Here is a 19,799-nt window from a genome sequence, read left to right as displayed (position 1 = left end):
TCCATTGAAGTTTTATTTACATCATCCCACAAAGTCAAAATTACCCCCATGTGATGCCATTAAAACTGAAAGACTAACAATTATAATAATGGAATTATATGAGAAGTTAAATTAGAAATAATTTGCAAGTAAAGTAAATGCCAGGAAATTCTATGGCCAGTATGTATTTGTAAGTCATGAATATAAATTAAACTCTTAATTCCCTTATTCTTCTGTTTTCGACCTGAAAAAAAAAATCCTTAATTGAACCGTCCTGTCAATTTTGTGACAGAATTATTCTGCAGGGATGAGGCACCACTACTCCCTCACAGTCTTCGACCCATTTGGCTCCATTTGCATTCCCCTCCACTTCTCCTCCTTGCTTCAAGGCGGTGCCTCATGTTGAGACATGTTTCCACGGATGCTAGCGACTCTCTGCTGCCTTGCCCAGGTGGTTACTCTGCGTGTGATTCAAGCCGGCGAATTGTTGGATCGGGGGCAACAACACGGCTGAGCCCAAACCTCTCCTACATCAACCCCCCTGTTTTCATTCAGGTGTCAGCTGTGGTTCAGTGGGTCGTACTCTCGCCTCTGCGTCAAAAGGTTCTGGGTTCACGACTCAAGCACATAATCCAGGCTGACCATCTTTCGGTATGAGATGTTAAACCAAGACCCTGACCGCCCTCTCAGGTGGACGTAAAAGACCCCATGACACTATTTCAAAGAAGAGCAGGGGAGTTCTCCCCGGTGTCCTGGTCAATATTTATCCCTCAACCAACATCACTTAAAAAAAAAACAGATTATCTGTTCGTTATCACATTGCTGTGTGTGGGATCTTACTGTGTGCAAATGGCTGCTGCGTTTCCTACATTACACCAGTTTCCCACATTGGCACTTCAAAAGTACTTCATTGGTTGTAAAGTGCTTTGGGACCTCCTGAGGTCGTGAAAGGCACTATAAAGGTGCAAGTTCTTTCCTCCTTTCTTCCCATGATGTATATTACGAAAAAAACGATAAATATTAGAGAGTAGAAGTGAGCCTGTAATTTAATCCTTGGGTTCAGATGATGCTGACGAATCACTCAAACTTTGCTCTTGTGGTTTATGATGTGATCCGAATCCCGAAAGTAAATTGCAGCCTTATTTACCCAATCCCAGCCATCCATGGCCCTACATTTAATGCTCTTTTTAACATCACAAGGCAAAATAACATTTAATGACCATCACTATAAATCAGTGAGATAATGCATGCTGTCAGCTGCCGCCAATGAAAATTAAAAGTGGAATATAAAGCTCGCACCAAAATGAAACAGTATATATTTGTTTTTAAAAAGTGACAGTTGGCAAGGTGCAAGATACTGAGCTGTAATGTAATCATGGGCTCAACTATTATAAAATGCTTAGTCTTCAATTTAGTCAGTTTATGACTTCATCTGATTCCCTTGATTCGTTTACAGCTTTACAATTCGCTCCCAGTCATCCAATATTTTCTATTTAACTTTTTAAACCACAGTGGATTTCAGGTAGTCATTTGGATTAGAGAGTTTCAAGAATGATGTATGTACACAGAACCTCAGGAATTTCTACGAGCCAATGTCAGCCTTTATATCATAAATGTTTTTTCATTGCCGTCTCAGGTTCTTCATGACATAAACTAAATTGTCATCAGTTCTGAGAGAATCATAAAGTAAGGACTTAAAGCATGGAACAGAAATGAGGCATCAATCCGTTCCTTCCACGTAACATATACCCAAAAAATTCCAGAGCAGGGAAAAAGCCCGTTCGGCTCACCAAGCCCACTTCATCCAGGGTCCAGTGTATATTTTATCATGGACTTCTGCCCCTTCCTCCAACATCACTAGTTGTTCCCCTATTTTAAGTAACACTAAGTTCCTATGCCTGTGTCATTCAGGTCATTCGGCCCAACTGGCCCATGCTGGTGTTTATGCTCCTCTGACCCCTCTTCATCTAACCCTATCAGCATAACCTATTCCTTTCTCCCTCGGAATGTTGGCTTTTATTGCTAGGGGGATAGAATATAAAAACAGGGAGGTATTGCTGCAGTTATATAAGGTATTGGTGAGACCGCACCTGGAATACTGCATACAGTTTTGGTGTCCACACTTAAGAAAAGACATACTTGCTCTCGAGGCAGTACAAAGGAGGTTCACTCAGTTAATCCCGGGGATGAGGGGGTGGACATATGAGGAGAGGTTGAGTAGATTGGGACTCTACTCATTGGAGTTCAGAAGAATGAGAGGCGATCTTATTGAAACATATAAGATTGTGAAGGGGCTTGATCGGGTGGATGCGGTAAGGATGTTCCCAAGGATGGGTGAAACTAGAACAAGGGGGCATAATCTTAGAATAAGGGGCTGCTCTTTCAAAAGTGAGATGAGGAGAAACTTCTTCACTCAGAGGGTAGTAGGTCTGTGGAATTTGCTGCCCCAGGAAGCTGTGGAAGCTACATCATTAGATAAATTTAAAACAGAAATAGACAGTTTCCTAGAAGTAAAGAGAATTAGGGGTTATGGTGAGCGGGCAGGAAATTGGACATGAAGCTGAGTTCGGATCGGTCAAGGCCCTGTGGGTGGCGGAGAGGGCCCAGGGGCTGAGTGGCCGGGTCCTGCTCCTACTTCTTGTGTTCTTTAGATTTGTGGTTGGGATCAGATCAGCCATGATCTTATTGAATGGCGGAGCAGGCTCGAGGGGCCGATTGGCCTACTCCTGCTCCTATTTCTTATGTTCTTATGTGTTTATCCAGTTCCCCCTTAAATGCATCGATGCTATTCGCCTCAACTACCTTGTGGCAGCGAGTTCCACATTCTCGCCACACTTTGGATAATGAAGTTTCTCCTGAATCACCTATTGGATTTATTAGTGACTATCTTCTATTTATGGCCCCAGTTTTGGTCTCCCCCACAAGTGGAAACATCTTCTCTACGTTTAGCCGATCAAACCCTTTCATAATCTTAAAAGCCTCTATCAGGTCATCCCTTGGAAAAGAGTCCCAGCCGGTTCAATCTTTCCTAAAAGGAAAGATTTCATGTCCCATGAAAAGAAAATCAGGCAGTATTATTAATATCTCTGTAACTCTCAGTTTCCCTCCTTGACAATAATTGTTCTTTTTAAAGGTGTCAATCTGAGAACGCGTTTCCCCCTGCCGCCCTAAAGAATAAATCAAATAAAATTGCATGATACGTATGTAACCTTATCCCCAGGCTATGTATCCTTGACCAGTTGCCTACTTTGGCATGACATTTCCACGGTTCCAGCACCTCAGGCACCATCAGGTTTCACACAGCAGTAACTTTTAGTGAATATTGTATTTATGTGTTCAAATCTTCACCTGTGGTATAAACAGAATGCACCCTGGTTGGACTTGTACAATTTATTCCACTTCTGAGTAAGATCTTCACCAATTACTTCAGGACCTTGATGTCATCCTCCTCGTTTGTGGAACAAACTGGAGCTCTCAGCATCTGCTCTGCGTTCTCCATTCATTAGTTTGGAATGTACAGTGCACCAAGCTCCCTTTGTAGTGTTTTGTTCTGAAAGTCCTAGGCCCGCCCCATTTAATGCTTGCTTGCTGCAAACTAGTGCCTCAGGGGAAGTAAGTGGCAGACATTCAAAAGCACTTGGAAGGAAATGAAGAAAGGGTTATTGAAAGCTGTGGAAGTACCAGCGGGCCTACAAGACAACACTTACTGTTAACATGCATACCAACTAGAGAAGAACAGCTGATTCACTAATCATTTATTAAGACATGGACAGAACTCTCCATGGCTTTGTACTAATTCTTGGCTGCTGCTATATTTTTAATTGCTTAAACCTAATGATAGCTCCGGGTAGTACAAAAGTGGGGATTGTTATCTAACATCTACAAAATGATCAGCAACTTTCCATTGAGTTACTGATATGTTTTTTGAGTTTAAGAGGCCTAATGACCATTAAAGAGGGATGTTTATTTAAATGTAATGGGTTGTTTTTGGGCAGTTATAGATTGTATGGAGAATCCTCTCTTCACTTTGTAGTTGGCCTCATTTGTGTACTGGTAACAGCGGGGAGATGGTAAATCCAGGAGAGAGCAGCCTCTGTTTCATCAAATGCCACTTTTGGGAGGGGGGGAGGGGGAGGAATTACTCTCCGCGTTATAAATATTGCATTGATTTAGGAGTCAGATCCTGATTTGACTCTGGGCACATTTGCGGAAAACCCCTCTCCAGGATGCAGCCTCATACTGCGTAGATTTTGTACCGAATCGATCTTAACTCCAGTCCAGTCAGAAGCCAGATTTCAAAATTGCTGGGGCAGTCTGCTGGATCTCGGGCTTAATATGGAGTCTTTTTAATGTTTTGAGAAAGCTGTGCGCTGGGGAGCGGAGCTGTACACTTACATTCAATATTCATGTGCCGAGCTGTATTCTGGCAGTAGAGTGCGAGTCCCAGCCAGCGCAGCCTGCAGTATAACTCTTCTCTTGCTGCATGCACTTACCACCTACTGCTACTGGTCTCAGGCCAGAAGTTTAGTGTGAGTGTGACACAGAAATTTGGATGAGTTACATTCCGATACTGGATGATGGGACAGGAAATTTGACAGACAACAGTGAAAAGTGTCATGGTTCTGATTACAGGCTGAAGAGCACTTGAACGCTGACCTCACCCAGTGCTTACCTTACAGCAATTAGACTCGGACACGGCATCACCTTAGCGGCAGAACAATACATGGTCCAGTTCAAGGTATAACGCTCCTCTCCTCATAAAACAACGCACAATCTGATTTGTGTGCAACAAAACAGGAAGGCTGTTAGTAATATTCTAGTACACTTACACACTTGTTATTTTTAACACTCCTGTCTCAGACTTGAGTGTTGCTCTGCAACTCTTGCAAATTTTTGTGTCACATTCATTGGCCCAAATTCCTGTGAAAAGACTTGACTGGGATCGCTCGTGTGAAATTGGCAGCCTAGATTAAACAAAAGCAGACTGTGAGAAGACAGTTTTACTGTTGATCATGGAATTAGTGAAAAGTTATATAGTTTCACGTCTTCAGGATGTCCACAAGCACTTTGTAGCCAATGAATTACTTTTTGAAGTGTAGTCCTGTTACATAGATAAACGCGGCAGCCAATTTGTGCACAGCAAAGTCTCACGAGCTACAGTGAGATCAATGACCAGCTAATCTAAATGTTCCTTCATCGTCGCTGGGTCAAAATCCTGGAACTCCCTTCCTAACAGCACTGTGGGAGAATCTTCACCACACGGACTGCAGCGGTTCAAGAAGACGGCTCACCACCACCTTCTCAAGGGCAATTAGGGACGGGCAATAAATGCCGGCCTTGCCAGCGCGCCCACATTCCATGAACGAATAAAAAGAAATCTGTTTTGGTGGCATCTTTTACATTTACAGATAAGGGCAAGATTTAAAATCTCATCCAAATGATGGCATCTCCGACAATGCAGCACTCCCTCAGTGATGCACTAAAGTGTCAGCCCAGATTATGTGCGGTTTTCACCTTACACGTCCAGCGAAAAACGGGTGGGTGGAAAGTTAAAATTGCCCAGGATACTTACCTGCCGGAAAGCCACCAGGAATTCACCCTTCCAAATTTTAACCTACTCTGCTGAGCAGGCGACAAGGACACCCGCCCAAAGCCAGCGGGGTCTTTACAATTATGTCATTGGGACCCGACTGCAATTTTAACAGGTGGCCTGAGCGGGGAAGCAGGTGTAGCTTTCCTGCCACAGCGAGAAGAGGAGCCGGGGCCATAACCAGGTGCGTTTTTTTACTTCCCTTGTGGGGCCAGGAGGAATGGGTGCTCCTCAGAGCCCTACAAGGATAGCTTGGGCCTCCCCTGCCCAGGATGCTCCCCCTTCGCAAATACGAGGCCCCCACAGGATGGCCCCCAAAGCCAATCCCGCTACCTATCTGGTGTTAACGGGCTGTCCTAGATTGTGCAATTTTCCACCTCCTGCTGCCGACTTCACGTCTGGAATGGGTGGGAAGTCTGCCGGCGGGATTTAAATGAGGCAGAATCCCACCTGGAGTTAAAATCGGGGCCTTGGAGTGGACTTGAACCCATGGCTTCTGACTCAGTTAAGGGTGTACGTCCATTTTTACAGTTTACATGGAGACGGGTGAGTTGAATTATAAGTGAACAAATTGCTGCTGTACTTTGTTGCTTGAGTTGTTTCATGTGCTGTAAGTAAGAGAAAAATCAGATGCTCAGTGCTGCCATATAGAGTTTGTTTTTTAAAATTAATTTTACAGATCTTTTATATTACTATGCACCGATGGTCTTCAGTAGGGTTGTATCTTATACCTGTATTTCAGTTTGGTAAACTTCCTTGCTTCTTGCTATATAAAGCTGGGTAATGTCAGACAAGTTATAAATTTGTGCTCATTTACAGTACACATTGAATAAAAACTCACATCCGGTTTAGAATGTCTCAACAGCGACAACAGCTTGCTTTTATGTAACACCATAGAAAATATCCCGAGTCACATCAGAGGCAATAATCAGAAAACAATGGATGCCAAGATGCTGATTCAGGGCGAGAGGGGTGGGGAGGGGGAGCCTCGGGAAGGTTTAGCTAGGTGGGCAAAGGGGAAGGTGGAAGGAGGAGAGACAGATGAATGGATGGTCTCAATTTTAGTGACAAAGAGACCCACTAGCTCTTGACACTTGTTGGAGGTGAGGGTGGAGGGTGCAGGGGAGCAGGGTTTAAGGAGATGGTTTGTAGTGGAGAAAAGAAGCCAGAGGTAACCTTTGCTTTCCAGGATGAACCTAGAATAGGGAGAACTTGCCACTGGAACGTAAGGTTGTAACTGAATAAAGATACTAAAAGTGGTCACATTTACAAACAAAATTATTAAACTTACTTATTAGGTTAGAATTTTCTTTGTTGGAACACATTGCTGCAGTCATTCCAATCAGAGGCCTGTGACTGTGTTATCTCATACAGCCATGCTGTAAACTGGTTCAGTTATTGCGGGTGCCAATATTCGAGTTTTGTTTGTGCCAGACGAGTCTAGTGTTCATGTTCCAGTTTCTCTAGTCATTAAAGCAGTTGTATCAAATGATATGTACCACATGTACTAACTGAATGTGTTTGTCACTGCAAGTACCACAGTATGATATGCATACTACTGGTCAGCTTAACTCTACACAGAGTTACACGTGTTTTAGACTCAGCTGCTTATGCAGTGAAATTTCTTCTGCACCTGTTTTCTTTCAAACACGCAGACCTAGAAAGAAAGAATGAACTTGCTTTTATATAGCACAGTTCACTCCGGATGTCCCAAAGCGCATCACAGCCAAAGCAGTACTTTTGAGGTGTAGTCACTGTTATAATGTAGGTAATTGCAGTGGCCAATTTGCACACAGCAAGGTCCCACAAACAGCAATGGGATAAATGAGCAGATAATCTGTTTTAGTGGTGTTGGTTGAGAGATATATATTGGCCAGAACTCCCCTGCTGTTCTTTGAATAGTCTTATGGGATGTTTTACATCCACCTGAGATCAGACAGGGCCTTGGGATAACGTCACAGCTGAAAGACGGCACCTCCGACAGTACTGTAGTGAAGTGTTGGCCTAGATTGTGTGCCCAAGTCTCTGGAATGGGCCTTGAACCCACATTTACCTGACTTACAGGAGACAGTGCTGTCACTGAGCCAATAGTACATCAGTTTAAGACATTAACTCAAGGTACCAATCTCCAAGTGACTCACTCTCAAACATCTCGATGTAAACTGTACTAATCTACATGGCTGAAAATTTGCGATGTTCCATCAGAGTTTCAATGGGTAATTTTCCAACTTTGCCCTCCCAGGCTCGAGTGCATATTCAAAAATTTGGGTGTGTGCTGCGTGCAATTTTCTGTTAATTTAAATTGATGGTCAGAAAGTCGCCCACTGTATTCTCAAATTTCCAATATGTGAAGCTGTGAGTGAGGATACCCGCCAGGCATGAAAAGTCAGCAAATCACCTCTATAGTTCACCCTAATGATTGACGTCCGGTCTCTACTAGACATACAGATCGAAGCACCTCTCTTCTATTAGAGTGAAAACAGTGGGGAGTGTCGGGACTTCCCCCACAAAATCACAGCTGGTACTACGTGCAAATGACAGTGATGCTCCAATATTACTTTTAAAGAGCATTATTAACCAGCAGTTTGTTTTGTAAGGCAACTTACTAGGTCAGCAGATAGAGAGCAGAATAATGGGATCAGTGCCGCACTGTATTAGGTTGGCCTTTCTGTAGATGTAATTATACCCTCCCTCCAGTAGTGGTGCTGTGGCGCTCAGTTTTGTGTCTCTCAGCTCCCCAGCCTGGACTGCAGAGAAACTCCTATGCTGCAACCAACTCTATTTCTCAGACTCCCAAATTGCCTGAAGTTTTGCTATTTAGTTATAAATAAATAGATCCCCACTCCAGTCCTACCAACCCAAAGACAATTTGTTGGTAGTATATTAGGAGTCTACTGTCTAGTGTGTACTTCCTCTAAGTATAACACATTTTCCATCACACTTTTCTGAAACAGCGTGCCCTCCACTGAAACAGCGTGCCCTCCACTGAAACAGCGTACCCTCCACTGAAACAGCGTACCCTCCACTGAAACAGCGTGCCCTCCACTGAAACAGCGTGCCCTCCACTGAAACAGCGTGCCCTCCACTGAAACAGCGTACCCTCCACTGAAACAGCGTGCCCTCCACTGAAACAGCGTGCCCTCCACTGAAACAGCGTGCCCTCCACTGAAACAGCGTACCCTCCACTGAAACAGCGTGCCCTCCACTGAAACAGCGTGCCCTCCACTGAAACAGCGTGCCCTCCACTGAAACAGCGTGCCCTCCACTGAAACAGCGTACCCTCCACTGAAACAGCGTACCCTCCAAATCACCATGAGCCACACACACACACACACACACACACACACACAACGTGCTTCCGTGCTCTGGTAGGCCCTTATGCACAGGTCGGTTGGCCCTGTTTTCTGAATTGGCTTCCAATGAACCCAGAGGAACGAGGAGGCCTACTGAATGGCCTACTCCTGTTCTTATAGAATCATAGAAAGGTGACAGCACGGAGGGAGGCTATTCGGCCCATCGAGCCCGTGCCGGCTCTTTGTAAGAACAATCCAGTTAGTCCCGTTCCCCTGCTCTTTCCCTGTAGCCCTGCAAATTTTTCCCCTTCAAATATTTATCCAATTCCTTTTTGAAAGCCACGATTGAATCTGCTTCCACCACCCATTCAGGCAGCGCATTCCAGATCATAACTACTCGCTGCGTTAAAAAGTTTTTCCTCATGCCGCCTTTGGTTCTTTTGCCAATCATCGTAAATCTGTGCGCTCTGGTTCTCGACACTTCCGCTAATGGGAGCAGTTTCCCTTTATTTACTCTATCTAAATCCTTCATGATTTTGAACACCTCTACCAAATCTACTCTTAACCTTCCTTGCTGTGAGGAGAACAATTTGGCACAGGACTGTATAGAAATGCAGGAAGGCGACATGCAGAGAAAGGTTTAGGTGTTGCTTCCCCAACATCCAAAGTGAGTATAAAAGCATCTGAGGAGAAAAGATGTTCATCCCATTTGGCTAAAATAATTATGAACACAAGTGCCACATGTGAATTTGGCAATGTTGCATGTTAAAATGCAAAGAAGAGAGGAAATTGAAGCAGTTTGCACAAGACATAGGTTGATTCACACAATGTTTTAAGTCTAGCACAAGGCATGGATTTGCCCTTTCCTGGAAATACTGTACTTTGTCCGTCTGAAAAAAGTAATTTGAAGCTTGATGGTGAATCACCTTGAACAGTTCGCACTTATTTTACTCCTGGCTTGCAAGCATTTGATGGCCTCAGCCTGAATGTAGAACTTGAGGATCTGCAGGGAGAGGTTTTGCCAAGAAGCTGTGAAATGGCCCAAGCAGCTGCGTCATGGAGTTTGATAGCTTTGGGCTGGAGTGCCAGATATTTGAGACAGATGTTTTCAGACATGCGGCATGCCTAAAACATTTCCAGGGGTTAGCTGCAAATGACTTAATATCGACAGAAGCAGAGCAGCAGAAATATGCGGGTGAAAACAAATGTTTATTCACCCTTAGGTGCACAGCCGGTCTTTTCATGTTGCTTCTGCCTGTCAGCTTTCTGCACTGAAGCTGTCGTGCCCTTTGTCTGAGTCAGAATAAAGCACGGCTCTATAATTACTAATCCTCTTCTGCTGCTTTGACTTCAAAAGTTGGTTTGGAGTGCATCCCGGAGTTCTGTTTGCCGAGCTTCCTTCTCCCGTTTCAGAGACGTGTCTGGATAGCGGATAGAAAGCAGTCGTTATTATTTCTTCCCCCCAACCCCCCCCCATCCCCTCCCCATCCCAGCATTGTTTTTTTTTTGTAAGCGAAATCGATGGATATCAAGTTGATCTCTCTGTTTTTCTTCTTCATTGTGCCTCCGCACGCAGTCGGAAACCACACGGGCCGCATCAAGGTGGTCTTCACGCCCACCATCTGCAAAGTGACCTGCACCAAGGGAAAGTGCCACAACAGCTGTCAACAGGGGAACACCACGACCCTTATTAGTGAAAATGGCCACGCCGCTGACACTCTGACAGCACAGAACTTCCGTGTGGGTGAGTAGCACAAATAGGTGTCTTTTAAAAACAAAAATAATCAATAGATAAACATGTAGCAGCATGAGGGAATATTCTGTCATAATCCTGGTTAGAGTAAGGGTCTTAAAATATGAACCGCGGTGAATGCAGTGACTGGCTGAGTATATGACATGAGATCTGGGGGGAGGCATTGCAGTGTTTATGCTGTTAATAGTCGCTCAGATTTTACTTTTCACTCTTACGCTAATTAAAAATAGAACAGCGAAGCATTGCAAACCTGATTTTGTTTTTCCCTGCTCTAGTAAAAGGAGAATCGAATTGATCTTTCCTAGTAAAGCATTTGGTATTTCCTTTTTGGCTTGCTTTCTTTAAACTATTGCCTCTGCCGTCTTGGTTTCTCGACAAAACTTCTGCCATTTGTTTTGCAAGTTCGACTGTTGAATGAAACAGTAATTTGGAATTCCTGATGCAGCTGTTTCTTGAATTTTAATTTGTCTCAATGCCTGCCTTAACCCAAGTAATTACAGTTGAAGCCACTTTATGCGAACACTCCAGTTGTCAGCAAAATGATTCTCACTAGTGAAAACCTGGAGGCTGTATAAAGACTAACTCAACCAGAGAGCAAGTGTCCCTTTCGAGCGTTTTAACTGGAGGCTGTGCAAAGACTGAATCAGCCACTGAGCAAGTGTCCCCTTTGAGCAAACATGTCCATTAAAAAGGTTAATTTTGATGGATTTTTGCTGGATTACGATCATAATCTGGTTTGCTTGTTTTCTGTATTTCTTTGATTAAAGTAGCTGCACAATCATAGGTGGATGGCAGGGAATTATAAAGTATTTACACATTTATAGGGTTTTAATAACATCCTAAACATTAAGAGAATAGTTTATAGACCTTCTCTGAACCTCTAAGATGCTGTCATCTGCAGGTAAAGGGCAGTGCAATACTACAGGTAAATAGCATCACTACTAACTACTTACCCAAACAGTTCATCCCTCACCTCTGATATTTTCTTTAAAGTTTTTACCTTTTAAACTCATATTCTGGGCTCTCGAGCAGTGTCTTCGAAGCACCCAATGTTGCTGTGGTTGATCTCAGAGCCTCTGTCCCACATAGCTGAGAACTTTGCTTGCCTGTCTCATAGACACTTATGTCAAGTTTATTGCAGTTTGTTTTAATACAGGAGTATAGTAGTTGATGTGAACCTGAGGGAAGTCCTGCACCCCCAGACCAACCCCCCCCCTCCCACCACGTTATTTGTCTTTATAAATGAGACCAGTAAACAGTTCCCTGTTGTCTGGAGTGAAGGTGCAGAAGGGAATGCTTCACTTGGCATGACACTTTGTCTGTTCTGCTGCCTGAAGTGGATGTTTACAGAGTTCCACAAAGAAGCCTTGTCCCTGAATCATAGAATGATATAGTACAGAAGGAGGCCACTCGGCCCTCCATGCCTGTGCCGGCTCTTTGAAAGAGCTATTCAATTAGTCCCACTCCCCTGCCCTTTCCCCATAGCCCTGCAAATTTTTCCCTTTCAAGTATTTATCCACTTCCCTTTCGAAAATTATTATTGAATCTGCTTCCACCACTCCTTCAGGCAGTGCATTCCAGATCATAACAACTCGCTGCGTAAAAAACAATTCTCCTCATCTTGCCTCTGGTTCTTTTGCCAATTACTTTAAATCTGTGCCCTCTGGATACTGACCCTTCTGTCACTAGAAACAGCTTCTTCGTATTTACTCTATCAAAAACCTTCATGATTTTGAACACCTCTATCAAATCACACCTTAACTTTCTCTGCTCTAAGGAGAACAATCCCAGCTTCTCTGGCCTCTCCACGTAACTGAAGTCCCGTATCCCTGGTACCATTCTAGTAAATCTCCTCTGCACTCTCTCCATGGCCTTGACATCCTACCTAAAATATGATGCCCAGAACTGGACACAATACTACGGCTTGGGCCCAACCAGTGATTTATAAAGTAATAAAAACTTGGTGGGGTGGGGAACATGCGATATGAAAGAAGAACTCTATAGGTAGAGTTTTATATCCATTGAGCTATGCGTCCCAATAACATTAAATGTATACGTTATGTGTTCCCTCTTGATGTATTTTGCCTTATCTTCGTTGCTGTTCACATTTGGGAGGAATGTTTTAGGGAAAAAGAAAATCTCTAACTGATTGCCTGTGCCATGTTTCTATCATCTCCCGACCTCTGGCAGGTGGCTCTAGTGCTGTCTGTGTGAAACTCGTGATTCCCAGTTTTATTATTCCTTTTGAGTGGATTTGAAGCTGCACTGAAATTGGGAGCCAAAAAAAGAAATTGCAGTAAACCTCGGAAAAATAAACACCTGGGCACATGTAAGAGCCTGTAAAAAGGAATGTGGCTGCGAGAGAGGTGAGCTGTAGAAGAGACAAAAGGCAAATCTGAAATTGCACATCCATTGCTGTTAAATAGGGAAAGGAAATACACAGAAGGAAAGGAAAGGGAAAGATTAACATTGTTGATGAAATGAAAGTTCGCTTTGTTAAAGGTGAGCTGAAGAGAAATGTTCCCCACGCATTTTGCTGCTTTTCAGGTGACAAATGTTTGCAGAAATTACACAGCAAGAGCTGCATTGCTTGCAGAATTCAAATCGGGAACAGATTTTGTAGGTGGGGGTCAGATACTTTTTATGAATTAACTTCACTTCAGGTTAAAATGATCAAATTAAACCAGTTATGAACCTTGGTCAGTATGTGGTCTGGCCTTTAGTCAACCAGCACCAATAAAAGCAAGTGTAGCATTCACCACAGAAAGGTCCCCAGGAGTTATGTCCATGGAAATCAATGGCTCAATCTTTATTCCAGTCCACTGTTACACACTGGCCTAGAAATTTGATTACACTGCATCCGTTTTATACGCGTGCACATGCACATTCTGAGCCGGAAGTGCTCCCTTGAAAATACAAAGTGCCAGCCGTTAAACACCCTGGCCTAGTTTCCTTTCCTTTGAAGTATCATAGGCAGGGCGCGTAACGGGCGGGGCATATATAATGGGAGGGGCGTGTATAACGGGCGGGGCATGTGTAACCCGGGGGTGGGGGGGGGCATGTATAACGGGAGGGGTGTGTATAACGGGGGACATATATAACGGGCGGGGTGTGTATAACGGTGGGGGGTGGGGGTCGTATAACGCACTACCAATCTGCAACCACTAGTTTTCTACCTGCGCCAAAAGTGAAAATGACCTCCCCTATGTCATTTCTCGTTGGCCAATTTAGTGCCAATTAGTGCTGAATTATGGACAGTTTGTGCAGTTTGATTCATTGCTAGGAACTGCTCAAATAATTTCCATTAAGCTCCTCATAGTTGTTAGAGGTGACTTCCATCCCGACAGGCTGGGCCTGAAGTTAGGCTCCAGATGAAAGGACATTTAAAATAAAAAAAACAACAACCTGGAAATTTTGAAAAAGGACAGTGTTTTAATTTACGGCACAACCTAGGCGACAACAAAATAGCTTTCAGAAAACAATTGGAAGGCACGTCAATGATATACATTTGCCTACGTAACATTTTACGTAGATTTACTGATAGGGATCATGGGATATGGGAAATAACTCACCAGAGATATAACAAATTGAAGCCAAAGGGTGATTGAGTGGATTACATTCTTCCCAACATTACAAGTTGGATCGTTTTTCATTTCCCATTGACCCATGTCACTAATTGTCTTTGTGCTACGTACTTGTGTGGTGCAATCATAATAAAGTGAGTAAATTATGTTAAAGTGGTTAATAATCACAATGGACATGATCCAAGGACATGTCCCATCAACAGAGAGTATTTCCATCCCTCGCCTACCATGTGTGGTAAAATAATACCAATTTATTCACTGTTAAAAGTTTGAGTATTTGGGTCAAATATCTTAAAATAGCTTGCAGATGTGGACAGATAGGCCGTTATATATAAAGTATTAGAGCAGTAACTCACAGCGAGGCTGATTCCAGTGCAGATTAAGACTTTCAACAGGACTTACTTATTCAATACCTGGAGATAAATTGCATGAGATGAATTGCAAATCAAAGCCCACCTTCTGGCAATGTTGAGCTGGGTTAAAGGTAACAACCTGCTTCTTAAGGTCTTGTCCAGCTTTTTGGAATTGAGTCATTCCCTTTTGAAAAAACCCAAATAAAACGTGTGGAGATCCTTTTAACTTCTGTTCTTAGCATTTCTGGGAACCCCACATTGATGGAAGATTCCCCAGTGTAGGCTGTTTGTTTCTGATACACAAAGCTGGGCTCTGTACCTAGAAACATAGTACAGCAAAAGGTACAAAAGAACTTTTGGAGACACCCATCCTAGAAGAGATTATGTACTGGGTGCAAGAAAAGTCCTGTTTTATTAAAAAGAAATTGGACTCTTCTGTTGTTCTTTACAGCCTCTCAGTGTCAATCCAGTCAGGTCTGGTCCCTTTTTCTTATCCATCTCAATTTTCTGTTTTTTATTCATTCTCACCATAAACTCGCTACTCCACCTCATTACTACTTATTTTATTATATTGATACATAGAAACATAGAGACTCGGAGCAGGAGGAGGCCATTCGGCCCTTCGATCATGGCTGATCCTCTATCTCAATACCATATTCCCGCTCTCTCCCCATACCCCTTGATGCCTTTTGTGTCTAGAAATCTATCTAGCTCCTCCTTAAATATATTCAGTGACTTGGCCTCCGCAGCCTTCTGTTGTAGAGAATTCCACAGGTTCACCACCCTCTGAGTGAAGAGATTTCTTCTCATCTCAGTCCTAAATGTCCTAACCCGGATCCTGAGACTGTGACCCCTCGTTCTGGACCCCCCAACCAGAGGAAACATCCTCCCTGCATCCAGCCCTGTCAGAATTTTATATGTTTCAATGAGATCCCCTCTCATTCTTCTAAACTCGAGTGAATACAGGCCGAGTCGACCCAATCTCTCCACATATGACAGCCCTGCCATCCCAGGAATCAGCCTGGTGAACCTTCGCTGCACTAACGCTGTGGCAAGTATATCCTTTCTTAGGTAAGGAGACCAAAACTGCACACAATACTCCAGGTGTGGTCTCACCAAGGTCCTGTATAACTGCAGTAAGACATCCTTGCTCCTATACTTAAATCCTTTTGCAATGAAGGCCAACATACCATTTGCCTTCCTAACTGCGTGCTGCACCTGCATGTTTGCTTTCAGTGACTGGTGTACAAGGACACCCAGGTCCCTTTGTACATCAACATTTCCCAATCTATCACCATTTAAATAATACTCTGAATAAATATACATTGTTAGATTATTTTCCCCCCTTTATTATCTAATTCTGAAAAATCAATAATGTTTTAAAAATGATCTAAAAATCCTGGCTTGAACATATTTAAAACTGACCTGCTATTCACGAGGTTGTTAAATATTTTGTTAAAGTGGTGTACTTACCCAAGTCCACATTTGTGTACTCTTTGGTTTCAAGCTGTAAGATTTGATGATGTTATTGTGCGAGTGTGTTTACAACTTTGACTGACCTCAGTTCTGTGGGCTGTTATCCCTGGTTCGGTGATTGGGAGGAATTCCCATCACATAACTAAGGCCACTCAAACTTGTAAATCGACAGATATTTGTAAAGTATCAATCTGCCATGATAATGAGTGAAATATCAAGGAATCTCCCAGTGCATTGCTCAGAGCCTCAGGAGCGGGACACAGGAAGGGGAATCTTTTGGTTGGAGGTTGTTGGCCGTAGTATCAGGAATGGGGGGTGGCGGGGGGGAGGCGGGGGGGGGCGAAGGGAGTGGTGAGGCGGGAATTTGTCAGCTGTAGCGTTGAGAGGAAGGCCATGCGACTTTTCAGTCTGGAAACTAGTTGCAATAATATCAGGAAGCAAAGCAGAGGCGCTGCGAGTGGGGGCTGAGGCACTTGAGATGGGTCTCATGGGGAGAGGGATTAGAGGCGGAGCTGGGGTACCTGAGAGGTGGGAAACGGTGGGGGTTAGTGCACATGGGGCAGGGGAACCTGAGAAAAAGCAAATTCTGGGCAGGGTGGATAAAATGGTGGGATGGAATTGTTTGTGCAAATGCAGCGGTAAACTTTTTCACCCCCCAAGAGTGGTGGTGTCATGGAGTTAGCAGAGACCAATCAGCAATGTTAGAGGCTTGCCTTAATAATCAAATCAGAACGATTGCAGACAAGCACCGGGAATTTCCTTGAGCCTGATTGGCTGCTGTAACTTTGGTGGAAGATCGGCAGAAACCCCATTTACGTAGTTTATCCTGGGTTTCCGCCTAAGTTATGGCAGCCAATAGGGAGAATCCCTGAGGAAATTCCTGGCTACAGTTTTTAATCATGTTCATAGATGTTTAAAACCCAACCCAATTTGAATGAGATTTTTCTTTATTGTGCTACATTTTTGTATGGGGAGCGATCTTTTTTTCCCTTTTGCATTACAGTCATTGCTGTGGTGCCAGTTCTTGCTGGCCGAGGGTTGGGGATGGGTGGGGATGGTTTCTGTTGTAAACTTCTCCATTGATTGGCATTAATGATGTGCTGATGAAGTGTACCTCACAGGATAGAATAGATCTCTCAACTTGTTTTCTTTCCTCATCGTTTCAATATTTTGTCCGACAGCACACTTAGAATAATGAAAAGATGACTCGGTATTCAGAAAGAAGGAAGGTATATTGCACCTTTCACATTCTCAGGATGTCCTAAAGCATTTTGCAGCCTTTGAATTATTTTAGGTGTGCAGTCCCACGAACAGTGACCAGTTAATCTGTTTTGGTGGTGTATGTTGGGGGATAAATGTTGGCCAGGAAATTGTGAGAACTCCCCTTCTCTACAAATAGTACTATGCGGTCTATTGTGTCCACCTGAACAGGCAGACAGACTGGGCCTTAGTTCAACATGTCATCTGAAAGATGGCAGCTGCAACAGTGTAGGACTTGCTCAGTTCTGCACTGAAGTGTCAGCCTAGATTATGTGCTCAAGGCCTGGAGTGGAACTTGAACCACACAACCTTCTGACTTGGAGGTGAGAGGGCTACCACCGAGCCAAGCTGACACTTTGAGCTTGATTCTCCTCTTTGTGGTGATGTTCTGAAGAGTTGGACTTCCACCCGTCTCTCCGACATTGCCGCATGCAGGATTCCTGTCGCCAAGGGGGTGCCCACCAGAGCAACAGAGCAAAATCCTGGCAACACCCGAAGAGGCAGCAAGGAACCTTCAGGGGACGCAGGAGAGCCCCGAAGACAAAACAGCACATTTATGTATGAGGGAAGAGGTGGTGAGGTAGCGGTAGGCCTGACTGCCCCATTTTCCTACCGTTTCCACCGTGGTACTGCCCTTGGAGGAAAATCCAGCCCTTTTTGTGGTTGAGCTACTGTAAAATTATCCAGGGGTTTTGTTGCAGCTGGACATTTGGTGCAGGTGAAGGCCATTAAAGCACATCAGTACATTACACGTACTGCAGTCGGTGGTACTCTGGTTTTCTCGCTTCACCCAATAACATGCAAGATACTCGCTTCACCCAGTAACAACGAAGTCCGGAAGCCAGCTGTTTTCTGAGGCACTGTGAGTTCCTGCTATTGTACTGTTGCTGACACAGTACTAACCCAGCATCAAACCTGTTACTTAGGTGGCCTTAACTGAAAGTGGAGCAGCAAAGTTGGAACATCGTTTGGCTGGTCTGTGCTACAACGTTTTTTTCTCTCGTGAATTTAACAATGCTGTGGGCATCAATTTGTCATAAAAATTCTAGTTTAACTGGTGCATTAGAAGATTATAAAGGTCAAAAAATGTAAATTATAATCCCGTGCCAGTTTATCAGTTCAGTTGATTTTAAGAAGGATCCTTAGGAAGCCCTCGAGTTCATATCAAGGTCGGTGCTACGATTGGTCTCTGCATTGCCGAGTCAGGAGATGGATAGTTACGCAGTAAATCCCTTGCTGGTCTGAGACAGGGGTGGTAAGCAGGGAAATGGGCTCAGTTTGAGCTCCGCCTCTGCAATGGCATTTACACGTGGTGGGTGGGAACGACCTCCATCTGGTTTTCTTAAGAGAAGAGTGACAAGGCGGCTTTCTGGGCTTTGAGCTCCAAATTATGAAGACAGACTCACAGTGTTGAAGTTACTTTCATTAAAGAAGATGGAAGGGGAGGAGTGAACGTGCTCTTTAAAATGTTGAGAGGCGTAGGGAAAGCAGACTATTTAACTGGGGCTGTGACCGTAGAACATTAACAGTCTGCTAATGAGACTAGAAATGAGTGGGAATTTCCTCCCTCCCCTCCCCCTGCCAACAGATGATCAGATATGTGGAACAAGGGTCCCAGCAAAGAGCTGCTCTACTGCTTCAGAAAGGACCTGGGAAATACCTGCTTCCAAATGCTGTTTAAGGTTTTAGGGGTAATTATGGACAGAAATGACCCCTAGGGAACACATTCTTTTCTGTGTTGCTGACATAAGAAGATTACGCCTGCGGAAGAAGCGAAAGTTAAGTAGTTAAGATGGAGATTGTGCTCGGGGGCAGGTCGAACTGTGCCGTAAGAGACTAAATGAGTGCGGTAGAAGCTTTCGCAGGTTCCACGCTTTTTGCCCTTATTGCTGATTCGCCACTATAATACTGGCTTTATGCTCTTTAGAAGGGTTTAGTTTTGAACCTAAATAAAATTATAGTGATGATGAGGGAGTTTATTATAAGATGTAATTGAGCACATCCCACTTGAAATGTACTCTGAAAACATTAAATCTTTGTTAAGATATAAGCTTCAGTCACATCCAATATGCTGTCCTTTGTATTTTCGTATCCATGATTCAAACAACTCGCCATTAACCGTTAACATCTACTTTCAGCAAAATGGAATTGATCAAACCAGGGCTGCACTGTGGTAGATTCAAGTTACTTGCACCTGATGAGTATGTCTGTTTTTAAAATAAAATCACAAAAATTATGGTTACACCCATTTTATTTGTTACTGTTAATTATATATTTTTAAGTAGAGAAATGCTTGGCCCAGATTCCACACTTCACTGTCTGTGTAATTAAAGTAACTCACAGTTTCATTCTGCAGCCTGCTCCCCACGTGGCCTTTATATTGTTTTAAACCTCAGCGGTAAATCTTTTGAAATGCCAAGCCTTCAATTACATTATGACTGAGGTACTGCACTAGAATTTGTTCCATGCTTTAAGCCCTACAAGTGCAGAGAAGTGATAATCTGATTTAAA

At 43.7% G+C, this 19,799-nt stretch overlaps 1 protein-coding gene across 6 annotated transcripts in view; it reads left to right on the top strand.

The window, feature by feature from the left end:
* Positions 1–19,799, top strand: part of ltbp1 (latent transforming growth factor beta binding protein 1) — a 304,945-nt gene that overhangs the window by 74,368 nt on the left and 210,778 nt on the right. For 5 of the 6 annotated variants that reach the window (XM_067988679.1, XM_067988681.1, XM_067988683.1 and 2 more), the window contains exon 5: positions 10,439–10,606. In XM_067988679.1, coding sequence (XP_067844780.1) covers positions 10,439–10,606 — 168 coding nt within the window. Of the gene's footprint in view, positions 1–10,383; positions 10,607–19,799 lie in introns of those variants that run through there. The other variant, XM_067988684.1, reaches the window with a different exon arrangement.

The sequence above is a fragment of the Heptranchias perlo genome, chromosome 8 (genome assembly GCF_035084215.1).
Source record: "Heptranchias perlo isolate sHepPer1 chromosome 8, sHepPer1.hap1, whole genome shotgun sequence".
Classification (NCBI taxonomy): Eukaryota; Metazoa; Chordata; class Chondrichthyes; order Hexanchiformes; family Hexanchidae; genus Heptranchias; species Heptranchias perlo.
This window is presented reverse-complemented; position numbering and strand designations above follow the sequence as displayed.